The sequence below is a fragment of the Streptopelia decaocto genome (assembly GCF_964273445.1).
Source record: "Streptopelia decaocto genome assembly, chromosome: 1".
Taxonomy (NCBI): Eukaryota; Metazoa; Chordata; class Aves; order Columbiformes; family Columbidae; genus Streptopelia; species Streptopelia decaocto.
This window is the reverse complement of record NC_138663.1, coordinates 6784167-6804363: the sequence shown is the minus strand read 5'-3', so window position 1 is coordinate 6804363 and position 20197 is coordinate 6784167. Positions and strand designations below refer to the sequence as shown.

The 20197-nt window shown below is 41.4% G+C and overlaps 1 protein-coding gene across 4 annotated transcripts in view; it reads right to left on the bottom strand.

The window, feature by feature from the left end:
* The window catches only part of CELF2 (CUGBP Elav-like family member 2), a 380150-nt gene that overhangs the window by 246441 nt on the left and 113512 nt on the right, over positions 1-20197 (bottom strand). For 2 of the 4 annotated variants that reach the window (XM_082046822.1, XM_082046823.1), the window contains exon 1: positions 4506-4631. The exons of the other annotated variants lie outside the window; for them this stretch is intronic. In XM_082046822.1, coding sequence (XP_081902948.1) covers positions 4506-4579 — 74 coding nt within the window. In that variant the 5' untranslated portion in view covers positions 4580-4631. Of the gene's footprint in view, positions 1-4505; positions 4632-20197 lie in introns of those variants that run through there. 4 annotated transcript variants of the gene reach the window in all.

Below are 20197 nucleotides of genomic sequence, written 5' to 3'. Positions count from 1 at the left end.
ATGATGAATACATGTGGAGGAGGCTTCGAAACTTGTAAGATCATATCACAGGAAGTGGAGGATATATTTAAATATTGTAAGTTAATACTGAATGGGGTTCTAGGCAGCCACTAGAAAAGATGATGGGGAGAAGGACATCATGAAATAATAATTACTGAATTGATATAAAAAATATTTATTTTCCTTTCTGAAGCTCTTTGTCAACAATCAAGAATTTTCTTCTTCTTTTGCTTCACTTTCCCTCAGTAGTGGCCCAAGGAATCTGTCATGCAAGTAACTCAAGTAAAACGTCATGACACTTAAAATGAACCTATTACTAAATAAAAGTTAGAATAAAATGCCAGTATAAGGATGAGGCTATGGACTTAAACAGCCGATACCCAGCTATCCATTTTCATGGTATCCATATCCAATTCATGGTTTGATATTCTACATATAAATACACCCAAATAGTTGAAAAAAAATTTAACAGTATGTTGAATTTTCCCTGTGGTGAAGTTTGGTTTTGTTTTAATTATTATCTCTAGCTTATGATGGAAAAAGTCCTATTTTGCAAGTGTAGTGCAGAAAGGGAAGGTTTGTTTTTCCAAAGTATTAGCACGGCCTGTGAATGATAACATCCCTTATTTATTAAACAATAAATACAAACAAACAAAAAGCATTGGAAATTGATCTCCACTGCCTTTCTAATTAGTATATTGCACATATAGCTGTTTTTGATTCATCTTGGATTACAAGAGGCAGGAATTCAAAGGCTAAATGCTTTTACACATAAGTGCCATAGAAGCCGTGCAGTTGCATGTGGACTGCTTTAAGCATCATATATTTTGTTGGCATTGTACCGAGCTATCAAAAATTAAAGTCAAATTTGAGTTTGTCTTGGTAGCAACAAACACTATGACTCATTTACATTAAAGGTCATCCCAGGCAGCGGAATGTGTATCGTGGAACAGAAAATCTTTGGTGGTATTGCAGAAATCAACGTGGGGGGTTACTATGATGCGTATTTAATCCTCGAAGCAACAACTTTACAACCATCCAGTTAGTGTGTACATGTAAGTCAGTGAAATTACTAAGCAAATTACATTGAACTCACGTTTTATAACCGCACTTAGTAACCATTAACCCTCTCCTACCCTGCTTAAATATACACACACTATTTCCACCTACATCTTCTCTTCAAAATTGCTTCTTCCACACACTTAACACACACAGGCCACACGTAACATCAGTCAAACAATCTCTGATCCTTTAAGTAGAGCACTAACCAAGCAGTCTCTTTGCAAGCATTTACAATGACTAGAGCATCCAGCTTGCCATCTGCCCTCAAGAACAAAAGCTCATGCATCTTTACGTTTCATATCCTGGAGTATCTATTTTCCGAAGCCATTTCATTAATTAATTCTTGTTAATAAAATTGCCATTCAGTTACTAACCAGGTACACTGATGCCATGCATACAATTTAATTATACTAAATAATCATACTCAAAGTATCTGATGTTCTATTTAACTTAATAGCAGTAAAAATTGGGAGGAAGCAACATTTAAGAGCAATTAACAGTCTCACAGAGGCAAGAGCATTTTAAGTTTGATAATTATCAAACTGGCAGTTAACCTTCACAATAGGTATGCGCTGAAAGTTATTCCTTGAAAATTCTCCTTCGCTGTTGCTTGTTGAAAGAATGAATGATTCTGAAAAGAATTCCCCTTAGAAAGTATTTTTAAATGTGTAAAGAATGGGAAGTGTAAGTGACACAGTATGGTTTTCCTAAAACATCTGATACGCCACCGGCATAAAAAAGAAGAAAAAAAAATCATCCAGTTCTGCATATTTTCACTGTGAAAGAGAAGAGTTTTACATATATCTTGCTAATTGCCTCTCTCTAAAATAGGAAATTCCTCTCTGCCAAAGCCTGAACTAAGCGATACTCAATGGCCAGACCAGATGGCGAGGTTAGAAGTTTTGTGCAGCATCGTAACTCGGAGCACGCTCTGCGACGCCCCGTGCCACCCCCTGAACGCTGCCGGCCTCTCGCTGCACGGCTGGGGTGAGCCAGCTCAAGGGTGAGGGGCATACGTGCCCATGACCCCTTACGCGTAATCAAACTGCATTCTCGTCAGCACTGATTAGTCCAGAGAGCTGGGGACTTGCAAATAAATGTATGTTACTACTTGGCTAGAAGAAGGAAATAAAGATGTTTTCAATAGTGAAAGGCAGGGTAGCAAAGCTTCCACAGACAGCATTTACTTTCAAGATTTTTTTAAATTATTATTATTAATTTTAGGACTAGGAGCTCCTTTAGTAAATAGCAATTTAGCCTTGATATTAATTGGTATGCACGATACATGATCCCTTGAAATCCTACTTCTTCACAATTAACTTAGAGCAGCAGCAAAGCAAAGCTCGTTTAACACAAGGAAGCACATCACCACACGACCGCTGATGATGCAGGAGGTAAACTTCTTTCTTCAAGAGATTAGGAAGTCCCCCCCAATATCTGAGGAACCAGCACCAAATCCTACCAGGATGTGTGTATTTGACAATTCTATTAAACTTCTGTATTTTGAGATCCACTTAGAAGCTGACATATCTCTAGATTAATTTTTGTTTCTTTGGACACACATTATGACCTGCGTCTGATGAACACTGACTGTGTTTCAAGCTGTGTTAAAATACATTATGGATGCCTCCCAAAGAAGAGGAGTATAAAGATAGCAATGCAGAAGGAAGAGTTTGACATGGAACTCTCCCCTCAAGGGGTAAGTTGGAGATAAAGTTATATAAGCCTAAGTGACAACAAGGCATCATCAGCCACAGTTAATAGTGCCTTTGAGCTTGGAGATGTTTGGTAACAGCATCTTTTCTGACTGCCTGGAAGGACAGCAGGTAAAAAGTCTAATCAAAGCTGAGATGATGAAAACAAGGGAAAGCTTGGCTGTGGCAAGTCCCCACAGAGGAAGTGATACCAATGTTCAGCTGTGACTTTATATCCTAATAGTCAAATTTATGCAATTTATGTAAAAGGGGAGAATACAGCACCTTTTCCACAACTGACTGGTGCCAATGAAAACAGGGATCTCACAATGGGAAAACAAAACACAGCAGAGAACTTGTTTGAATTTAAGATCACGGAACTGAGATAACGTGCAGCATTTACGCAAACACTGTGCTGTCCTTCAAGGACTGTAAATAATACTATAAGTCATCCACACCAAGCAGGTTCTCCCCCTGCCTCTTTCCCCCCTCCCACACATTTGTTAAATCTCAGCTGCCCGAACAACTGGCCAGTACCGAATATCTCCATGCAGAACACTGCTGGTGCAAGGGAAAACACTTCAACTTAGGAGAAAGTTTGCTTGCCAGTAAAGAAGGTAATAAAAGTCTGAATAGTCTTAGATGGGGGCACAGTATGCAACCTGATTTGTGCAAATCACAGGTGACAGTCTCTGCTACACACACGGGTTTATTTACACTTGTAACTTAAGTGCTGCCTCAACCGGAATAGCTCCAGTACAGAGTCAATGCCAAAGCCTCTCGCTTCATTCTAATGTAACTCAAATCACATTTGTCATCCTTATGAAAGAAGAAAAAGCAACAAAATAAAAGACATTTTAGATACTGTAAAAATGCAGCACAGTCCTCAGCTTTCGTATATTTCAGCAAGTGGCTATTTCCTCACTTCTAGCTTTTATTTTTTCATATAACGCTTAGGTTACCTGAAAATCCCTGTCAGTTGGCAATGCCCAAGAGGATGATAATAGAAACTTTCAGATTGAGATTAATGGAGCAGAGTTGGGCTAGGGGAATACTTCTCTTTCTGAAATTCCGGCATTCAGCACCTTCCGATAAACCTCATCCCCAGTTCAACTGCGTGTAAAACAACCATCCTCACCCTAATTAACACTCTCCATACCAGGAAGCTGTCGAGAACAGGTTTAAAAGAAAAAAAAAGAGAAAAATCCTTGCTTTCTGCCTGGTGTTATTCTCAGTGGATGCCCAGGATTTCATTCGAATTGACAAACTGAGGAAGCTGCTTCAAGCGCATTTTCATCCTGCTGGGGAAGGGCAGAGGTAGCACGGGTGGGTCCGGGCTGGGTGCAGGGGACAAGTGGCTGTGCAGGAATTCCCGCTGGGCACGGAGGGGAGCGCACGCGGTTCTGCGCGATCGCTGCGCGTTTCTCCACGTTGCATCAGCAGCGGATAAACACCCCCCCTCCCCAACCCTCACCCGGCCGCTCCTCGCCCGCCTTTACCGACCTGCCGGAATACTAAACACCCAGCTGCCGCCCTTTCGGGAGAGGCGGGGGACACAACACGGAGACCACCAAGTGACTTGAGAAAGGGGTGGGAAAATGAAAGGGGAGGGAAGACCCCCCCCCTTCTCCTCCCGCGGAGGGGCGGAGGGTGCGGGAGGGGACCCGGCCAAAGCCCCGCGCTCGGCGGCGGGGGGGTACCCCGTGTCGGGGGATGGGGGTACCCGGCAGCAACCCCGCCACCACTTACATTCTATCAGAGACCAGCAAGCGGCCGTCGACCATCATCTCCGGAAGGAAATCCAGCTTGAACGAAGAAGTCATGCTGGGCTCCGGGGGCGCCGCGGCGGTCTGGAGGGAGGATGCGGCGGGGCTCGGCGGATCCCACAACTGCGCCGGGCGGCGGAGAGGCAGGCACAGGTGCGGAGGCCTCCCCGCGGCAGCCGCCAGCCCCGGCAGTTGTCACATTTCTCTCCCCCTCTTTGGTTTTTTCCGCCAATCCCCTCCGAAATCGACTGCTGAGGCAACTGTCGGTGGAGCGCCAGGTGCTGAGCGGGGAGGCGGAGCCATCTCCCCGCTGCGGCTCCCCGTTAACCCCTGAGCCCCCGGCGGGGCCCGCCGCCCCGGGGAGAGGCCTAGAATAGGCACCGGGGATGGGGGACACGCCGCCCGGGGCTCCCCGCGGTGGAGGGGTCGGGTCGCCGCTTCCCCCGCGGGCAGCGCCCGGCCAAAGTTTGCGGGCGGCGGGGTGGGAGGGAGGGAAGAGCCGCCCCAGCCCCAGCGCCCGCCCGGCTGCCTCAGCAGCGCTCCCCGCTGCCCCACGGTCGCGTTTCGGGGGGTGCACCCACGGCGTTATCAAGGGGGCAGCCTTGCCCCCGTGGAGTGAGCAGCCGGGCACCCCCTGCTTCAATTTCTACCAGCACACGCGAGCGGTTTGCACAGACCCAGTTCTTCCCAGTATGCTATGAAGAAGACACAGTGGCCACTGCCAAACTGGGAGCGCTGGGGACATTTAGGCAGAGTGCTCAGTCCACGCTCTCTCTACTCGAAATCCTGCCATTCAGACCTTAGCACCCATGAAACGCTCCAAGTGGTGTTACTGTCTCGCAAGAGACTAAGTAGCAACTCTGTCTTCACTGATCAAAAATAGGGATTTGAATAAGTAACGATGGCAAATCCTTCCTCATGGCTGTAACCTGCCAAAAGCCCATTCCCAACCCCGCTGCACTCGGAGTTGGCCACAGCCAGCACACAGAAGGAACACCACCAAGACTCACACAAAATTCCACACATACAAATAGCTGGAGCCACCCCCCCCACGCTACCGCCCCCTGAAAATCTGTATAAATTTTCCTTTGCATCTCCAAAGCCTACTTGCTTCAATACAAAGCAGCTCCAGGCAAAAGAATATTAACATATTTACGAAGATTACTGGATGATCTGAGCAGTCTAGACAGACAAAACGTTTCTCTGCATTGCGTGTGCTTCTCCTTCTGAATCTCTCCCCAGGTTTTATGATTTCATTTGTTCTACATAATCAATGCTTGAACAAAGTAACAAATGCGAATTAAAAACTACTACACTTAAAGTTTTTGAAGAGCATTATAACATAAAATGAAGTTGACCAATAAATAAATATGCCATCATTCAAGCCAAGTGTTATTTAAATTTTGACCAATATTGATTTGACACTAAAAATACAGATGAGGCAAATTTTCAGAGTCTGGTTTATTGCACTAAGAGACTTTTCTATTTAAAACAGTTAAAAGGAAGAAAAACCCCTCAGGCTGCTGATTTTTTTGCCTGCTTTGCAAGACTAAAGAAATAAGAAGTTCACTTGGCCCTCAGCTTAATCCTTGCAGGACAGCTGCAATCCTGAACAGATATCTATAGCGTTATTAATCTGCTCAGTTCTATATGTTCACATACTGTCCTCATCACCATGGCACCTAAACATCTATGTAGACATGCACAAAGCAAAACTGTGGCTTTTTACTCAATTAATAGCAGTTCCTCTACGTCACCCATCCATTGTTGTGTAGGACTATACAGCAGATAACAAATAAGTACCAAGTCAAAATAAAAGGAGAAACCAGCCCAACTTTCTCTGGCTGGATGCAGCCACCTGGGTTTTGATCTGAGGCCTCCATGGTGGTTAATCCAGCCCAGAGCAGAGATGGATTAACTTTCGATTTCAAAATCTTGCCACTGTAGAAGAGGCAGGTTTTAGCTCAGGAGAAATACAGGCAGCTCAGTGAGGATGAAGATACTCTTTTAAGTAAGAAGTCTCCACCCTAATTTCACCCTGTCGAGCTGGATCTGTACCTCTTCTTCATCATTTTTTTGGGTACGTGCTAAATCTAAGGGACTTCAGTCTCACTTAAGGACCACAGTCCCATTGCTGCTGACTGAAAAGTAAATCCACGCCTTGCACAGGATGCAAAGGGGGCGAGGAGGAGAGAGTCACAAATAATTTTGCTTAAAATCTGCATTTGGAATAGTGAGATCTTTATAAATTTGTCCCATTTCACAAGGTGTAAGTGCTTAAAAATGCTTCATTAAAACGTATGTTCTTTTGAAATATTTATTTTTCCTTTTAATTACATGTGAATTAGCTGGAAGAAGCTGTAGGGAAGCCCTCTTACTGACTTAAGCCTTCTCAGCAGTTTGTTAAATTCTAGCCTCAAATCCCTTGAGGGAATAGTGGATTCAAAGCAGCTTTTAATCATACTATAAGGAGGGTGAAGTAGTATGTAAGTAGGTCATAGAGAAAGCATTACAAGTGCATAGGTTATTGCTTTATTTAACAACTACAGTGTAACACACTTTTCAAAGCACATTTGCTTTTGCCATTTAAAAGTTAGAGGCAGGAACAGCGACAAATGCAAAAAGAAACCCTCTCTATAAAAGATACCGAGATATGATTCAAGGAGAGCTTATAAGGAGAAACTGCATTTGAATAATTAGTTTCTCAAACATAAATTACGTAGCGTCTATGTATGAATTAACTCTTGAATGCAGAGGGTAAGTGGTAAAAAAAGAACATTTCACACTGTTACAGGCTCAGCTGTTATTTGTAACATTAATGCCAGTTTCTAGACCTGCACATGTGCGCTAAATAGTGACTTTTATTAAAAATGCAGGAAAAATGGAAGATCTGGTCTTTTACTATAGTACAGAGGCAAATGGTGAAAGGGAATGGCAAATGAAGCTGCATTAATTTTCAAAGCATAAATCAGACAATAGATGCAAACACTGGCTTAGAGGAGCTGCATTATTGCTGTGCTATCGCTGTCCGCCGATATTAAGCTTTTTCAGCTGGTGGAGCATATGGCAGTTTTGAGGAAGGAACCTGGAATTTGGAATCAGCAATTCTCAGGCTTTAATCCTATTCCAGCTACAAATGTTGCCTCCTATCCATCCTCCCCTTGTTTCAGAGGCCCAGACCCCGCTTGCCCCCGCAGTTGCATCATTTACTCTTTGTGCCTTGGTTTCTCCATATGTTAAAGCATTGCAGGTGAAACAATTCCACCTCACGTTTGCAGACTAGTCACAGTTCAAGCAGCTTTTCAAACACAGAGCTATATGCAATTTCTCCAAATAACTCAACCTTTGAAAACCGAACACCTCTTCAGAGGAAAGGAAGAAAAATAGCCCAAAAAGTTCAGCTGGAGTAAGCCAGGGGTTGAGTGGTGGGTTGGTGTTGAGCGTATGATCTCACTCTGACATCACTGCTGGTGGTTTTCATTCGGTGAGTGACAAAGAGAGCAGACAGCCCCTTCCTTCCCAGATCCTATAGCCAAATGCACATCATGTCCCCTCTCCAGACCCCTCCTCACCCTTTCCTTAATTGCAAGTCTTTTAATCAACTTGCCTCCACCCCCAGTATTGGGCCAAGGAAGTGCTACTGTTGGAAGCACTTCAAGGGAAAGTTTCCAAATGACTTCACTCTCTCCCAAGCCTGCAAGGCAGTATGAAGAGAGTTCAAATCCTCTGCTTTATTCCCCCCTAAGCCAATGAACATGCTTGGGATTCAGCTTATCTCTGGCATCAAAGCAAGTTTCTAACAGAGGCGGCAGAGGCAGAGCTCAGTGACGGCGGTGTAAATTTGGAGCGGGCTCAAATGACTTCAGTGGAATCACTCGAGAGCTTCCACTAATGCGAGGGGAAAAAGAAATCTGGTCCAGATAGTGTTAGTGAATGCAAATGAGGTGTTCACTATCTGTCACAAAGAAATAACCTTCCAGGCAAACCATCAGCCTGAAAGCAGTAGCATGGCTAAGGGCAGAAAACACAGCATTTGGGTTTGTGCGGCGGGACGTGAGCCTACCTGCCTATAAGGGAGAGAGGAAGCCCATCAGCTTAACTTTTATTAGCAGACTTCTGGAGGGACAAGAAAGGTAAAAGATAAAAAAGGAAAGCAAAACACATGAGCACAAGTCACACAAAGCATTTGGGCAGAGCTAGAGAATGTGTAAGCACCATAAACAATTAAAGCAAAAAGTAGTGCATTTGAGTGGAAAATAATAATGGCCCCGATTCTGAACTGTTTTACATGTGAAGATTTTGATTATTTGTAACAAATCCATTTTTGCCGGTTAGATCTATCATTGGAGTAAAGTTTTGCATTATGAAGCCTTAACCTCTCATTAAGGATTTTTTTTATTTCTGAAACACATTATCAGTCTTCCCTTCATCTTATTTTGAGAAATAAAACAATTTTACATAACCAAAACCCTTTTAAAAAGCAAATTTAATTATTGATTAAAGCTGATGAATGAATTTTAGGTATTGAAATCTATCCGCTTGTGATGGTCGTCCCCCCCCACCTTCAGTAGGTCATTGTAGCTGATCAGTAATTTTCAGAAATAACGTCATTTAAAATCAGCCCTGTGAAAAGTTACCTCAAATTAAGCATTTCTAGAGCTTTCACTTGAAGCACATTGATATTATATAAACTTGGTTGCTATAGTAAAACTTCCCACTCGCTACTATTTTTTTTTTCCTTCCTATTTTATACCACTGAAGAGGTGATTTCATCCCACTGTGGGTATAAGGCCTTTGTTCCATTTTGTAGGTAATAACTCAATCTTTCCGAAAACAATTAGGCAAGATTTTATGGCACAAGGCAGATGCTACATGTGATGGAGAGCTGTCAGGAAAGGCCTTTAATTTGGAGGAACACTCTACTTTGTGAAGAGCCTGAAAATACCTGGGCTAGTCAATTATGACCCTCAGGCCCCATCCTGCATAGTGCTGGTGCTGAGCAGGATCTGACCGGTACCATTTCCACCAGTTGGTCTCTCCACAGCGCTCAGCACTGTATTTAGCAAATACTGAAGTAGTAACAAGTAAATATTTGCCAGACCAAGTCTTACCATCCTGTTATTTATTTACAGCCCTATTGAAGAGCATCACTATTGATTTGTAGGTGTTGCCTTTATGTGGTACCTTGTACATATAGACACAAGACCAAGGCTTTTGTCAACCCAGTCCTATCTCAACCTGACAACAGACATTGACTGTTTTTCCCTTTTTTCTTCTCTACATTTATATTTTTTCTTATTTTTAACAAAATATATTTTTTTTTATAGAGCACCTTCTCACTTGCTGATCATCAACAACCACTACCCAACCTGGACAGAAACTGGAGTACTGCACCCACTGGGCAGAACTGATTTCCTACTAGACAGCAGGCATATTAGTTATGGGTAAAAAAGGCACCTGTCCAAATAACCCTGGAAGAGGGAACTTGATATTGTTGTATTTGGCCATTATATTATCTTTGTATGAAAAAAAATATGATCTTGTATTGCTCAGGACAGGAGGAATCACACACCTGGTGATCTTATCTGTGTTGCTCCATCCTCACAGTGTGCAAGAACCCCAGTTATGCTTTCACAGCGCAGGAGAAAAACCCCGCTATAACAAGAAAACCTCCTCCTGCCCCATCTAAAACCACAGGAACAACTACTAGTAGACACAAAAACCTCCCTCATTTTATATAAATCTGAGATTTATAAAGATTTTTGGCCAGTAGGGAGACTGGTTATTGTGAGAGGTACAGGATCAGGGAAGCGGATGGTGAAGATGGGCTGAATACAGCAAAAAGTTGGATCAGGAGCCAACGCTGAAGGGCAGATCCAACTCCAAAAGCAATGGGCAAAGGCAAGTGTGGGGTTCTAATGTGGCATAAGCAAAGCAAGACGTTGGGTAAGGACAATCAAAAAGGGCAGGAAGACAAAAGTTCACTTATTCACTTAAAAACAAAATGTAAAGAAATCTGATAATATTATTACAATATCTTAATTATCCTCTTGTACTCCACTTCTAACAGCAAGACCTTCATAAGGTTAGGACCTTCGTAAGATTAACCTCTGTCTTTCCTTCTCATTCACTACTACCATGTGCTTTTGTTTTTTCCTTTTAAACTGCAAACTATTGGATCTCACCTTGCACTAAAATTGTAACATCTTTATGGTAGGAAATTTCACAAGACTCTTTTTCACTTTTCACTAGCATACATCTTGGTCCTCAAAACTAACAAACAATCACCCTGATAATATGTAAAGTAACTCTCTTTGTTTGGCATCGTTATTTCCTCCAGACAGAACCCATTAAACCTTAAACACGAAGGACAGAAAGAAAAGGCTCCTGCAGTAACTCTAAGGCATTCAGACATGCAGAAAACAGCACTGTGCCTGGTCCGGGTTATTATTTCCCCTTGAATGGACGTTGTAAGGATTGCCACATAGGTCAGACCAAAAGGTCCACCCAGTCCATGACCCTGCCTCTGATAATGGCCTGTAATGGATGCAAAGAGAAAGAGCATGAGTAGGCAAGTGTGTTGAGATCCTGCCCACCTTTAGGCTGAGGGACTTCCTAAAGTTGAGGACTACGTCCAAACTAAGATGTTTAGAAGGCTCAAAATCGCTGATTCAGTTTTTCCCCCAAAGTCTCCCTCTGAAAGGAACATTAATGAAGTCATGTGTTTATTAGTCCCAGAGCTGCCTGTTAAATGGGCTGTTCTAAACAGTTTCGGAGGTTTGGGGCTCAGTACAACCAATAGGAACACTGGCTTTCTTTTCTGAAACAAAACATTAAAACCAACTTAGTGACTAACATAAAATGTTTCACTTCAGCAGAGTCACAATAAGTCAGCTGCAACTTTTTTTAAAAAAACAACCCATTGATAACACAATTTTCTAAGAGGAAAAATGCTGAAACCATGAGGTTCCTAGAGCAGGCATCTAGTTCAGCATCCTTTTGTGAGAAAGGCTCTTTAGGAAAAATTCTGGCCACTTTGTATCGCTATAATTGGGGGTGGGGGGTTAACTGAGTTAAATGTATGTTTATCAGCCATGCATAGACAAATCTCCATATGATTCATTGGAGCAGCACTGCAGAACACCTGATGTTGCCGATGCAGTTCTGTTAGTGTTTTGTTATTTTTAAAGGGGGTTATATAACTCTCTCATTAAAATTGAATGTGGGCTGAAATGATGCAGGCAAATTCTCAAGCTTTACAGTGAGCTTCTTCCTTGCAGTTTAGCTGAAAATAGACCATTTTTTAGGCAGAAGAGAAAGAAAATGAAACCAAAAGGTTGTTACAGTTGAAAAATTGAGTCTCTAAGAAGTTAAGTTTTCTGATAATTCACCGTTTCCTTTCTAGAGGGCCTCAATTCTTCAGATGCTGACCTGCAGCTTCCAGGGATAGCAGGTGCAGGATTTGAATCTAAATTTCACTCTGTAGCACAGCTATCGCATCATCCACAGTTATCTACACTTGCAAGGTTCTATTTCTAGATCTACGTCCGGGTGCCCTTGCTTTTCTCTTCACTTCTCCATTTGTCTAAAAGGGATAGTAAATTCCTGTATCCAATCTCTGATTTTCTATCAGTTTCTTTCCCCCCTCCAACCCTCTGCTCTATCCCCTTCCCAACGCCAGACTGTTGTCTGGCATCCTCAAAGGCTGCTTTTGAAGATGACCTGCTGATTTGCTGCCATGGGAACTCCAGAGCAAGGACAGCATTTACCCCTCACACACCAAAGGGCACAAGCAACAGTTCCCAATGCCACCCCTCTCGCCAGTAAAAGTTTGCCCTCCTCTTATTTCAGAAGCCTTGCAGGGACTTTGGAAGGCTGTGCCTTAAATAACAAGAGTGCTGCAGCCTCTCCAGCATCCAGCAGCAGCCACTGCTGAATTATTCGGAGAGAGGTGAAAAAAATCTAATAGCATATGTGAGCACGCAAATTGCTTTTCAAAACTAGTGGAGAAAAAGCTTAGGCAGCAAAGCATAAGACTTGAGAAAAACCCTCTCCAATGTAATGGCAGAAAGCGTTATCTTTGTGTAAGTGCCGTATTTAAAACTTCCTAAGCAATTTTACTGGTAACCCTATTCTTTCGAATCAGAGAGAGTTAATTTAAAATTAGGTTATTGTACCTGAATAAGGGAAATGGCCTGACACATCAGCCACCGAGTCTGCTACAAGGAGAGACGAGAGAGTTATTATCTCCCTTCCCCACCCCCAAACACAATTTGGGGTGTTTTAATTGAAAGAGAAGGATCATTTTTACTTGGCTGCATTTTGCAGGGCAGCTTGTGATCCACACTATGTCAGTCTTGTCAGTGCACTGGCAGCTTTACAGACCTACGATACTTTCCTACAAGCACCGACTCATAAGAGCCTAATCCGGTAATGTGGGCTTAATGCGTAATATAATTTCACGAACCACCTAGAAACTGAGTGCAAACTTGAGAGCCGATGCTTTCCAGAAATATAATGTTAGCCATTCATTGAGAAAACCCGAGGATGGATCTGTCTGATAACTAGTCTGTGGAGTGGTCAGTGATCCTTAGAATATCAGAGAAAATAAAGTTGTGTGTGAGAACACCTAAAATCCTTTTTATATCCTGCTTGAGCTGCTTACCAGTTATGCTATCTCAGTCTCAAGACTGGAGTGAGAGATGAGAAAATTAGGGTCCAGGTCAGGATTTAGCCCAAATTTGGGAAAATTCCTGCCCACTTCCATCCACTAAGGATAATTAACCACGATGCACTCATCATGAACTTGCCAAGAACAGTATTAAAGTGACTTCCGCTGCAGTGTGAAATAACACAAAAGCAAAACAAAACCTAAAAAAAAAAAAAAGGCAGCTTTTTGCCACGGCAAGAGCGTTAGAGGAAAAAAAGAAACCCCGTTTTTATTTCCTCTGTGAGGATGCCAGCAGTCCTGTTTCATAAACTCCAGTGATTCATCACCATCCCAGGCAGCCAATCATTCGGCAGGTCAAGTCGAAATGGGCTGTAGAGCCAGCAACTCCTGCTGCCCCGATAATGCCTGTCATTCCAGGCATGGCGACATGCTTTCTCAACAGCTGCCATTTTCAGTTACCTTTTCTATGGCTGACATACAAGGAAATGTGTTGGAAGCAGTAAAACAGTCATAGGAAAGCAGTTGTGAAGATAAATAGCACCTGCACGTGATAATCTCTAATGTCATTAGAGAGGAAAGAAGGATGTGTTTGGAAATAGAATTTCTTTCTTCTGAAAGCATCGCTTGACTTGGGGGGGTTTATGTGTGTGTGTGTGTGGGGGGGGGGTGGCTGAGTGCTGGGGGTTTGTGTTATCTTTTCTTTTCTTGAATAAACATCCAGACATTCATCATGATTATAACCTTAAGAGATATAACTATGGGAAAAGGGGAAAAAAGAAAAACAACCACCAAAACCACAACCAAACGACAGCACATCCAGCATCAAATAAAAAAATCTTATTGAATTCACTTGTGAGAAAAGATTTTGTACAGCTAGATTTTGCTTGAATTCAGTCACACTCACTTGCAGAAACACAACTGCTGTAATTAAGGGAAAAGAAAAGGATTTTCTTCAGTCTTTTCAGTCTTTATTCCGTAGCATCTAACTTAAATGTCATGAACTACTTGTTCAATGAATTATATGGAGTTGAATACTTTTTTGCAGATGGGAACTGAGTGGGAGTGTTGAGGGCACAGGAGTAAAGAAATAAACACCCGCCATGAAAATATGTTTAAACTTATGCGCACGTGTGTATATGTGCACATATGCACACACACGTATACCTGCATATTTGGTACGGAGTATGCGTAATTTATGTATGTATATGACGTAAAGACCCTCTGTCTCCACACAAATGGTAAAATAAACCCAAGAAACAAAAAACAAACAAACAAAACCCCCCAAAACCTGCTCCCAATAACACTGCTGGAACAAGATTTTAAATGCACAAGATTATCCATATTAATTTATGGTAATCTACAAATGAATGCTGCAGGGACTGTACAGGTTATCCAAAATGGTACTTGCATCTAATGAGAAACTACCGCAAAATATCTTCAAGACAGATTTAGTTGCATCCTCTAATACCTCCTGAATTAATATAATGCAAAACATAAACTACAAGCTATGTTTCCCCTTTGGAGCAACTGGCTCTTGAAATACCAAAGGAAAGCCAAGCTTTTCTCTCCACACAAAGTCCTCTTAGACGTCTTGCTTTCAGATTTCATCAACTTAGGTGTTTTCAGGGCTGTAAGCAGTGAACTTTCCATCAGCAGCATCTTCAGCTAATTAACCCTCCTGATTACAATAATTAGTATTGATTCACTCCTGAATGACTTCTTAAGTATTCAAGCACAATCTACACTTGCAGTAAAACTTCTAGATATGAATATTAATTGAATGCTCTCCTTTGTTTTTCAGCCCCAAAGGTATAGTTTGCAATCTTATATACTTAAATTTGATAACAGAAACCCTTCAGTTTTATTCTCATTTAACAAAGAGAATATTAACATGTTGATGTTAGAGATTGTGGTTCACGAATCTGAAAAAAAAAAATAAATAGACAAAGACTACAGGCTAATAAATAAATATCATTCACTTCCATTTCCTATGGCAGCATGGAAAGCCAGTTCCCAGGTTAAGACCTACCCAGCCCTTGCTCTGACAAGTAGGACTGCGGACGGTCTTTCTTTTTGACATTACACTTGGTCATTGCAAGAACAAATAACAACTCATGCAGAGTCTGAATTAGCTCTCTTAGCGCTGTTGTGGAAACAGATGTTGCCAAGTTTGACAACTGCAAGGCACCACATCGCTTTGTGAATGGGTGAGATTCAAAACAGGTAACTCAAAGGACACCTGTGATGTTCATGCGTAAGATCTCTAAACCTGTACTGTCTCCCAAAACCTGACACTTTTGTTAAAGTATGCTAAGAAGTGACTTGCGTTACAGATTTTCTTAACCTTCTTTAATGATAATAATAATTTTTATGGCTCAAAAAGAAATATTTCACTAAATATGCATAGAAAGAATTTTTTTTTTTTGGGTTAGGGTTCATACAGAATAATTCAAAAATTAGTCTTTGATGTGAATGCAATGTCAGAAAATACCCTTAGAAAAGAACAAAGCAATTGGCAATCCAAGACAAAAACCTGTAGTATAAGTACTTTATGCAGCGTTTTGTTCGAAAACATTAGGAACTACTGCAAGTTTAGCATGAACTCACCTGTGAGAAGAGCGCTTAGGAAACAGTTTTAGTATTGAATAGTCCTTAAAAGTGGTCTGCTGCCCAGGTGTCTGATGGTGGCTGCTACAACAGAGCATTCACCCTACTCTGGGCAGTCACTAAAGGGGCATTTCCATGGAAGCGGGATTCACTTTATTGCCATTCACAAGGGGCAGCAGCTGCTGGAAAGCCCAGGCTGAATGAAGAAAACTTGACTAAAAAATACCCCCTCCGTCCAGTTCTGGCAGAGCAGAGCAGTTGTGAATGAGTTAATGTTTGTCTTGAAAGAAGTTCTTCCAAGAAAGTGAATTGTAGCGTGGTCCCATTTGATTAAACAGCATCCTTGCTTTCTTCATGTTTATACCTAACACACAGCATGCAAGCACTACCTGATAATCCATAACCTCTAGGCTTCTAGTGTATTTTATGTGATATTACCTTTTTGTTCACGTGAACTCTATTGATCTATACCATTTTAACACACAGGGGAAGGAGATGCAACAGCAACAAAAACAAATTAAAAAAACAGAGCAAGCAGTCAGAGTCTCCCCATAAAACATTTTTTGTTGTTGAAATTACATGTTTTAGAGAGCTCTGACCCTTACCAATAAATATTTATTTATTTATTTTTAATTAGAGGGTCCTAGAGACCCCTCAACCCATATAAATCATGCCCTAGAATCCAGTTTAAAAAAGTCACAAACCCCCTACAATTACCTGATCTAGGCAAAAAATAAAAGCCACTAATAAGTATCACTCTTTTTTCTCAGAAAATTATTACAATTCTTACTAAAAGTAATATATTTACTTAACATGTGAAGTATGTAAAGACTCGAACAGTTTCAGAAACTCCACAGACTGATGGCAATTCATTTTATTTAAGACACGAGCTGCTGTCCAAGTAGTAACTCCAAAATTTTCAAAAGCTTTGTAACAATTTCTTTTCATAATGCATAAGGTGCATGAATATTTTGCCAAATTCAAACTCAAAATTGTTAGCTGCTCTAATGTTAAACTATGGCTGTCTAAACAGAAAGATAATTCATGAAATGTCATATGAATAATTTGTTAGATTTTGGGATAGGAATCATCCAGGTAAATTATTCTGCCTGACCTTAAAAATTCTAACGTATGCTAATAGCTGGATTATAGAAATGGAAAGTAGCATTTGCTCGCACTTTGAGATCTGATTTATCATTTTAATTGCATTTTCATTACCTAAACAAAATTAGAAACAGTATCTTCAAAACAGCAGTTAAAGTTGATATGATCAGGCGTAAAATCAGGCAAGGGCACATTTGGCAACTATGTATTTGCTAGATTGACAGCAGTATTGTAAGCTTTCAGAATCAATAACTTTTCTCTACGCAGTTAAAGGAGAGGTTTGTAATAAATCTCCAACTTAACGCAATAGGAATAATTGCAAGATGCAAACCTCCCCCTCCCTGCACTATTAGCAGCAGATATTAAAATAAAACAACCATCACAAAATAGGCAACGCACTTCATATTCTCCCGTATATACAAAAAGATTAAGGGAAATGAAAAAGGGGCTGAGAAAAGGAAAGAAAAAAACCCAGAAACAACAAACCACCCATCGCCAGACATAGATTAAGCTACTTTGACAGCACCATTGTTCAGCTGTCCCATTGTCAGACCAAAAGATGTATTCAATGCTACAATGTCTGCTAGCAAATAAACAAAAGACTACATTTTTCAAAGCGGGGTGCCAATTCTAGCATAATTCTGTGTATATGTGCGTGTGTGTGTGTGTGTGTGTGTGTGTCTGAAAAGAGTAGTCGATGCTGGCCCCTCGCTAAACCTTGGAACATTAAGAATATATGTGTAATCCCACATATGGGAGTATTTAGATGTTTTTAAAACATCTTCAAGTGGTAAAGACTAGATAGAGAATTAGTAACTATTTACATAGGCTAAGTGAAAATTAAAGTGGTATTTAGGGCACTAGCTCTAATATGGAGTCTCCCTGAGCTTTTTCCATGATTTTTCCATGTCCTGTGCATAATAATAAATCAGGCAGAAATATTGCAAAGGAGGTGATAAAAGAAATACCAGCTCTCATTTGGGGGGGGGGGGGGGAGAAATTTTTTCTTTTCCCTCCTTGCCCTCGCCGTACATTTGTCATCACACACGAAATGTGCAATTTTAACTCGTGGAAAATGCTACTTGCACACGGCAACGCCTGTGTTTTCTTTTAAATAAGGAAACTACTTAATACACAGCGCGGTTATAGTTGCGGCGGGCCCAGGCAACTCGAAAGCACGCGTTAAAACAAAGGAGACAACATACCTTAAAAGCAGCTCCTCATTTCTCATAGTAACAGCGGATTTGGGACAGCGCATGCTTTCTGCACCGATATTCTCAACAAAAGCCAGTTCAGAAGTGCGCTCAAACATCAATGCCACAGTAGCTACTCACTAATGGCTACTCTTTCTCTCTTTCTCTCTCTAGTCAGACGCTGAGTGGTGGAGCAAAGGGGCCCCTGCAGATTCACTAAGCAGAAATAATCCTCTCTGACAAGTTATGTTGTCTGGGCATATTTTACATTAATGCACTGTGCTGCCTATAGGGGTCTTGTTTGCGTTCACTCTAGCCTAGCTGGTGTTAGCTCTCTTAATTACCATTCAAAAAAAAAAATTAGCAACATCTCCCCCCCACACTTCTGAAAAAACAATAATAAAATATATATAACTGAAAGAAAAAGAGGGAAAAACCTATGGGCGAATGAGGGAAGGCTTTCCCCCTCTGGAATGATACATGCTTGATGTGGATCTTTTGTTTGCCCTGCAAACTCGGTGAATACAGTGGCAAAGGGATGCTGGGGCTGGCAAGGTTTGTGCACTTTAAGGGAATTGGGTTAGAGGCTCTTTCTGGGGCTCTGGAGTCGCAGCTGGAGCTTTTGCTTTCTCCCTCCTTCCCTTCCACGTTCAAGGCTGAGTGGCTTTATGGGACCTGCCAGCTCACATCAGAGAGACTGGGGAGTATTAATGCTGGCATCTGGGGATCTTCTGCAGGTTTTTGGCTTTTCTTGGCAATTTTAACCCCTCCAAAACACAAGTCCAAAATCCCTTCCATTTTAACCCCACCAAAACACAACTCAGTTAACAAGCACCTGAATTTGCTTTAACCCAGACCCTTAGGCTTGGCTTTGGCAGAGTTCTTGCAGACAGGAAAGGTGTTGCATTATTCTCTGATTTACTCACTTCCTATGTATGAAAGGAACTATAGTGTGACACTGAAACAGCCAAACAGCCTCTTTGGCCCTACTTGGGAGATCTGCCATGTAATTTGTAGAAACAGGTTGTAGTCTTCCCAGTTGCTAAGGCAGGCAAAGAAAGGTTTATTTTCACAACTTGGTTTCAGCTTCTGCTGGGTAAATCTTTAAACCACACAGCTACTTTTGAAGCAGGAGAATGGTTGTGATTTTTTGTTTGTTTGTTTTATTTTGTTTGTTTGTTTGTTTTGGAAATCTACATCAGATATTTGACTAAGTGCTTATTTAGTAGACTGAAGAAGTCAACAATACCGTGATGCTTTTTTCAGTCAAAGGCTTCTCTGCAGAATTGCAGCAGTAAAATGCATCTTAAAAATTATTATAATTTCCTCTGAGGTACTATTAAGATAAGAACATGCAAAATTCAGTGAACATGAGTCGTCCAAAACCAAGAACCAGTCAAAAATCCCAGAAGGAGTCAAATACCCTCAGGTAGAAATAGATCTGGACCTCAAAACTGAAACTCAAACTTCCGCAGACTTCCAGCTGTACCTGCAGTTGATCTGAACCTCTTCTCCTACATTATATCTTACTTCCTTAAAATTTACTTCTACAATATCCTGACGCAGTGCTAGTGCTTCTAATTCCTAGACAGGAGCTGGCATTTAGGGGCCTGATTATTTCGGTAAACTTGAGTCTGGAGATGAGGGGAAGGAGGGAGCAATGACCAGGATAAATGTACTGATAGCAAGATCTTGTCTTCCTGATAGCAGCTGTAAACTTCTATTAAGGTCATAAATTGCAACAGAAACGATGCTTTTGTTCTACACTTCTCGCTGAGCACTGTGAGACCCTGGGATTAGTTTCAGTCATTCTGATATAATATTTTTCGAAAGACCAAAAGACAAGTTAAAAAACAAACCAAGGCATAATCTCTTCTTAATGATGTAGAGAAAGAACTGAAGATGGTAGTTTAGGAAACATGGATACCATGAAAGACTGTAAGTAAGGAGAAGACAGGTTTCATTTTGCTTCCCTTTTCATCTGCAAAACATGACTGGGATTCTAGTTGCTCTTGGAATAAAAAACAATAAATCATTTTAATGATTAGCAATTAAAACCAATTCCATGTTAAAATGTCATGCTCCAAGGTCAACTGAGAC